The following is a 6,000-nucleotide window of genomic DNA, read 5'->3' on the forward strand; positions in this document are numbered from 1 at the left end:
ATCAGAGAGTGGTGTTTTGACTTTCTTATACAACTTTCCAACAATTACAATCAATTTTTTTTTTTTTTTTTTTTGGAGAATTTTGTGGAGCCTTTGAAGAGAAAGAGTTAGAATTTACAGAGAAAAATCAATAGTATAATACTAAAATCAAGAGCATATACAGATATACAACAAACATTGGATTGATACAAAATCAAATAACAATTTTGAAATGAGCAATTTACGTATCCTATAATTACAGACTTAGAGTACAAGATAGAAAAGTTTAGAACAAGTCTAAATTTGTTCAGATTTGCTTATGAGTTGTATAAGAGCATTTGCTTTCCTCTGAGCTCTATTTGTTCCGGAGGTTGTAATCTCTACAAGATATTCATAGACGCCGAACTGAAGCGCAGCGAGAATAAAAGATGAGTTGTTAGAGCCTAGCTCGAGCAGTACCGAGGTCGCACACTCTTTGTTCTTCGGGGTGCCTTGTCTGATGAATTCCACAAGAGTTTCGATGAATGAGAGTTGTCCAATGGCTTGACGTCCCTCGGGATGTGATGCAAGAAGCAATAGAATCGAAAGCGCTTCATCAATCATCCCTAAGTTTTTATCTTTCAAAAGGTTGAGCAAAGGTTGAACAATACCAGCATCAATGGCTCTCCCTTTATTAGCTGAATTAAGAGACAAGTTAAATAGTGCAGTGAGAGCATCTTTCTTCCCTCTTACTGTCCCATGCTGTAGTAAGTCAACCAAAGGCGGGATCCCATTTGATAATCCGATGGTTACTTTGTTCTCGTCAAGCATCGATAAACTAAACAAAGCTGCAGCAGAGTTCTCTCTTGCCTCTCTGTTTCCGTTTTCAAGGATTTCAATAATGTTTGGAATGGCTCCTTCGTTTGAGATAAGTTTCTTGTTGATCTCATCTATTGATAGATTCAGTAACGTTGTTACCGCGTTTTCTTGGATTCCAGAGTCAGGGTAAGAAAGGAGTTGAACTAGCAGAGGTATCGCTCCTGCATTGGCTATTAAAACTCTGTTCTCGGGGTTTTCTCTGGCCAGCAAACGCATCTGCTTTACGGATCTTCTTTGTTCTTCCAAATGGCTTGACGATAATGCTTCCACCAGCAAAGACACCTCATCTTTCTGCTCGTTTTCTGAGTGTGGAGATGTTTCTTTCTCTGGAATCTTGAAATTGTTCTTCTCACACCACTGCGTTATCAAGTTCTTCAAGGCAAAATTTGGTGCAAGAGAGAGATGATCTAGCTCCTGTCTAGTTTTCGGACAATTCTTATGCCCTGCGTCAAACCACTTCTGTATACTCTCCTTTTCATATGTCTACGAACACATGTATTGTTATGTTAGTTTCAAGCATGCACTTACGTTACCAAGAATCACATGATTCACATCCAAATATCATATCAATTAGTACCTGTCCAGTGGCGATGATAACCGGGTCTAACATTATTTCGAGTGTTATAGGACACAGAAACTCGTGAGGTAATATTAGAGACGTCGACTTAGTGAATGATTTATGGATGACTGGTTGGTAGAGAATGTCGGTAGCTTCAAGACCTTGAAGCTTCTTAAACTTGTTAAGAAGCTCAATGATATGCTGTTTTGTCTCTACACTTAACACTCCTTTCTCTTGGATTAAGCTTTGTATTGCTATGGTTTCTTTCTTCAAATCATCTATCGTTTGTAGCTCAAGCTTCTTCGCAAGCCTCTCGATAATAGCGCTATCTGAATTTCGAGGATCGGTTTTTGAGAATACCACCATCATGTCTACTGCTAGCTCTATGTCTTGTGTATCTGTTCTTCTTTTTGCTTTTTTCAGTTGTTTACACAATGAATCAATCTACCCAAACAAAAAAATAAAAAAAAATGACACATTTCAGAAACTACGCAAGGTATAATAATTTTGGGCCGAGACTCGTATCTCCCCTGAAAAGAGAATAAATTATATACTTTACCTCCTCTTTCACTTCATGAGAAATCACCAATTCGTTAAAAGGAGTTTTAACAAGAACACGATTCAGCTTTTCGTAAGTGGAATGAAATCGTGTCATCACTGATTCGCCATCCAATGCCTGTAATCATTATAACCACAAAAAAAACAATTAAAGGTTACGTAAGATACACTCAATCATATATAAATTATCACAAAAATGAGATTCTTACCAGAAAGATTTTGCTGCCATTGTTGCAAGTTTCTAATAATTTCTTAGCAACAAGAAACACTTTCCTCAAGCGGTTTACAAAATGCATGCAACTTGGCGATTCAAAACCTCGAATCTCCTCCAAAAACGGAACAAGAATCTTCAATCGTCTAACGAGATTAAAACATTCTTTCTGTTGTGTTCTTCGATACTCCTTAATCTGATCCAAAAACTCGATAACCGATAGGATCTCGCTCACCAATCCATCGCAATCATCATCATCCTTAACTTCTTCCTCATGAATCTCTACCACCGCATCCACAACCTCATCGTTGATCGCTTCTTCTTCTTCTTCTTCTTCTTCTTCTTCTTCTTCTTCTTCTTCTTCTTCTTCTTCTTCTTCTTCTTCTTCTTCTTCAGCAGTAACTTCTTCCTCAAGGTTCTCTGTATCTCCTGTGGCTTCTTCATCTGCATCCATCACAACGACCATTAGAGACTCTCTATCGCCTTTGCATTAATTCCAAAGATGTTGAAGGAGAAAGCGAACGTTAAGGAAATTGTAAGCTTAATTTTTGCTTGTTTCATTTTTTAGAGACAAAACGGAAAAAAAAAAAAAAAGATTTGTTTTTCTTTCTCACCCAATTTGTTTTTGAAAGAAGTCAGGATTTTTCGGGACAGGACATACATTCCTAAAAGAGTGCTTCTCCTGTGGATACCAAATATTTTCAATAACTAAAAAAAATTCCGTTCTTATAATTCGTCAACGTTTAACGATCACCATTTTTCTTGAAACATGTAATATTATACCAACGGATTTTTTCATGTAAGAATTCGATATTTTTTTTTTTTTTGGTAACATCACTTTATTTATAGTTAAAAGCTGTTTGCAATTTTTTTTTGTTTTCTTGTTTTATAACCTTCTATCCATGTTTTTCTAATTTATTCGCACAATTATTTTCTTCACGACATTCAAAATTAAATCAGACATCTTAGTTTAAAAAACGAGACACAATTCTACGTTGTCGCAGTGTATGATGTGGCTATTTTCTACATCCTCCTTCTGTTTTTTTTTCTAGTTATTTAACAAAATTAAAGACATGTTATTCTGATTCTCGCATGTCTTTGTTCAGTTTGAAATATTAAAATTTTGGTATTTTTATCATTTTATGTCAACTAAAATTTATTTATTTTCTTTACAATATTGTCTTTTGATGCATTAAGCTTTTCAGAGATAGGAAAATGTTTCCCTACATCATGTTTATTTTCTTCCAGAGCTAATTCCAAAACTAATATGTTAGTTTGTCATGGTAGTAGACTAGTAGCTAGAGTCGGTCCAGAAAAGAAGCAGACTAATAATGAGCTTGCGGTTCTTATTTTTATGAGATATTTTGGAATGTAAACGTTTTTCAAACATATAATTTGTTAACTATGTATTTATTATAGAAATTTCAAAATTTTAATATGTAGGTAATTTTCTCTTTCCTCCTCTAATACAACATGGAGGCTCGATAAATTACAATATCAGATCAAAAGAAAAGGAAAAAAAAATTTTGAAATCGAAAGAAACAAAAATGAAGAAACAAAGCTAAATCAAACCGGAGAAAAAGTCGGACGAATCACAGCGAAAGAAACATAGGTGGACTCATCAAAGATAGAGCCAAATAGTCTCCCTGTCGAAGCTGAGAGATCGTCAAAACAGAGCCTATCAAACGTATTAAGGAAGTTACCAGTGCTGGAGCCATAGCTAGCTACTATTGGTAAGGAAGAGAGGAAGCACCACTAGAGGTCTAAACTGAAAGGCTTAAAGGGAGAGAAATCTATGAACCCTCTCACAATTCCGGTGAAAAGCGCTGAAATCGAAGATGTTAAGCAGAAAAAAACTTTTGAGGTCGCTATGATATAAGTTTTGTTTATCACCATAACTTACAAAAACAGAAAAAAAAAAAAAAACAAAAAAAGAAGAGAGAAAGTAGTACTTGTTATATATCTTTACATTATTAGGATATGAAAACTAAATTTTATTAAGACACATGTTTAGATATAATTTTGTTTAAATGAACATATTAGATCTTTTTCTATTAATGGCTACCTTAACTGGACTCTTAGTTGGCAATTAGTCATATTTCAATACTATATTACTAATTTCAATTTTGTCCCTTTTATTGACTAGGTGGTGAAGTGTACATGTTTATGGCAGCGATTGAAGGCGATTCTAGGGTTTTGGTTGGGAAAGATCATGACGCCACGATGGTGGACATTGGGGGGAGGGTTAGACCGCTAGGTGATCCACCTGTTGTGCCTCGTTCGTGGGTGCAGAAGGTAGTTGGTAATAATGGACGATGATGCCAATTCCGGAAGATGTCATGGATGATGTGTTTGTGTCAGAGAGGTTGCGGTTGGAGTTTTCGAATGGGGATGATGGGGAACCAGTCATTACGATAGGTGACAAGATTTTGACAACGATGTATGGGTTATAGAAGAAATGTATGTTTGTCAAGGTGTTAGGGTGGCACATCTCACTCCCTGTTCTGAACCGAAAACTTTGAGAGATGTGTAAACCTAGTGGAGCAATGTTTGTTATGGATCTCCCCCATCAATTCTTTAAGTGTATGGTTTGAGAAGGAGGAGGAGTATCTGGCAGCGCTTACAGGGGATCCATGGAGAGTGTTTGGTAACTACCTCATTGTCCAAGCTTGGACCCTGGAATTTGGTCCTTTGAAGCACGAGATTGTTACGATTCCGGTGTGGGTCCATCTCGTGAACCTCCATGTGCACCTTTATCAGAAATCGATTTGGGAATTTTAAAGGGTTTGGGGAAGCCACTTAAGGTGGATTTCACCACGTTACACTTCGAGAGAGCACATTTTGCTCGAGTGTGTGTTGAGGTAAATCTGCAGCTGCCGCTCAAAAGGTCAATGTTGATCAACGGGCAACATTATTTTGTAGCATATGAGGGTTTAACGAACATTTGCTCTGCTTGTGGCATGTATAGAAATTTAGTGCATAATTGCCTGCAAGTCGTTAGGGAGAAGGCCCCTCTTGTGTATGTTCTAGCTACGGTTGCTACTCTAACTGCAGGTCGAGTGTCTCCAGGATTGGAGGATGGTTTCACTGTGGTAAGAAACATGGGAAGAAGAGTACACTCTTTAGCTCAACCTTCTTTTCTGGCGGCAGGAGCAGTGAGAAATACCGGAGGTAATCCTAACCGGGATACTTCGATGATCGGAGATCCTGCATTAATTGAGGTTTCAAATAGTTTGGGAAATTTGGAGGTGGATTTGGTAACTGATACGGTAAGGCAAGTTGGGGATTCGATAGTGGGGAGTAAGGAAAGTGAGAATATTCAAAATTGAGTAGGGAATAAGGAAAGTGATAATATTCAGAATCGAGGGATCTCAGGGAAGAGTGCTGCCCAAGGGAAGCCGTTGGTGTTTGGTGCTTTGTTGGAAGTAAAGAATGATAGTGGTCATGAAGGACATGCTCATCGAAGGCCTATTAAGCATAAGGCCTCAACGATTAACGGGCCGAAGCCCAACTCTTCTAAATTTTCTCAGCCTACTCGTGGTTTAGTGTTTAGCCCGATTGGGGGGGAAATCAGAAGTTTCGGTGAATCGGAAACAACTGAGGGTTGATGATGGTGGTGTCGGGAGAGCCGGTGTCCCTTTTCCGGTGGAGAGAGCAGATAAACCGGTCTTGATGGGATTGGGATTGGGTAATTTGGAGAAGAATGAGAATGTACGTTTGGGTTTGGGAAAGCTGCCTTTATCTACGGGAATTGATTCTTTTAATGGATTGTTAGAGAATGGGAAGGAGAATCGTTCCGATTAGCGGTTCTTCCCGGTAGTTCTAGTTATTTTAA

At 37.8% G+C, this 6,000-nt stretch overlaps 2 protein-coding genes across 4 annotated transcripts; one reads left to right on the forward strand and one right to left on the reverse strand.

Annotated features, from left to right (window-relative positions):
- Positions 1–113: 113 nt before the first annotated feature.
- Positions 114–2,845, reverse strand: LOC104725233 (U-box domain-containing protein 15). 3 transcript variants are annotated; one of them, XM_087471248.1, is made up of 5 exons: positions 2,780–2,845; positions 2,164–2,609; positions 1,956–2,072; positions 1,415–1,840; positions 114–1,320 (listed from the first exon to the last, which is right to left on the reverse strand). In XM_087471248.1, exons 1-5 carry the CDS (start codon positions 2,826–2,828, stop codon positions 277–279), a joined length of 2,082 nt encoding a protein of 693 aa, XP_087327374.1. In that variant the 5' UTR covers positions 2,829–2,845; the 3' UTR covers positions 114–276. The 3 variants fall into 3 exon arrangements, with proteins under 3 accessions (XP_087327374.1, XP_087327375.1, XP_019087949.1); XM_087471249.1 differs by lacking the exon at positions 2,780–2,845 and adding an exon at positions 2,689–2,764; XM_019232404.2 differs by lacking the exon at positions 2,780–2,845 and having other exon boundaries at positions 2,164–2,771.
- Positions 2,846–4,480: 1,635 nt separating this feature from the next.
- Positions 4,481–5,773, forward strand: LOC147934943 (uncharacterized). The gene is made up of 4 exons (XM_087472852.1): positions 4,481–4,605; positions 4,748–4,883; positions 4,949–5,434; positions 5,525–5,773. The coding sequence occupies exons 1-4, from the start codon at positions 4,481–4,483 to the stop codon at positions 5,771–5,773; spliced, it is 996 nt and encodes a 331-aa protein (XP_087328978.1).
- The last annotated feature ends 227 nt before the right edge of the window (positions 5,774–6,000 follow it).

The sequence above is a fragment of the Camelina sativa genome, chromosome 11, assembly GCF_030686135.1.
Source record: "Camelina sativa cultivar CO46 ecotype springtype chromosome 11, ASM3068613v1".
In the NCBI taxonomy this organism is placed as follows: domain Eukaryota; kingdom Viridiplantae; phylum Streptophyta; class Magnoliopsida; order Brassicales; family Brassicaceae; genus Camelina; species Camelina sativa.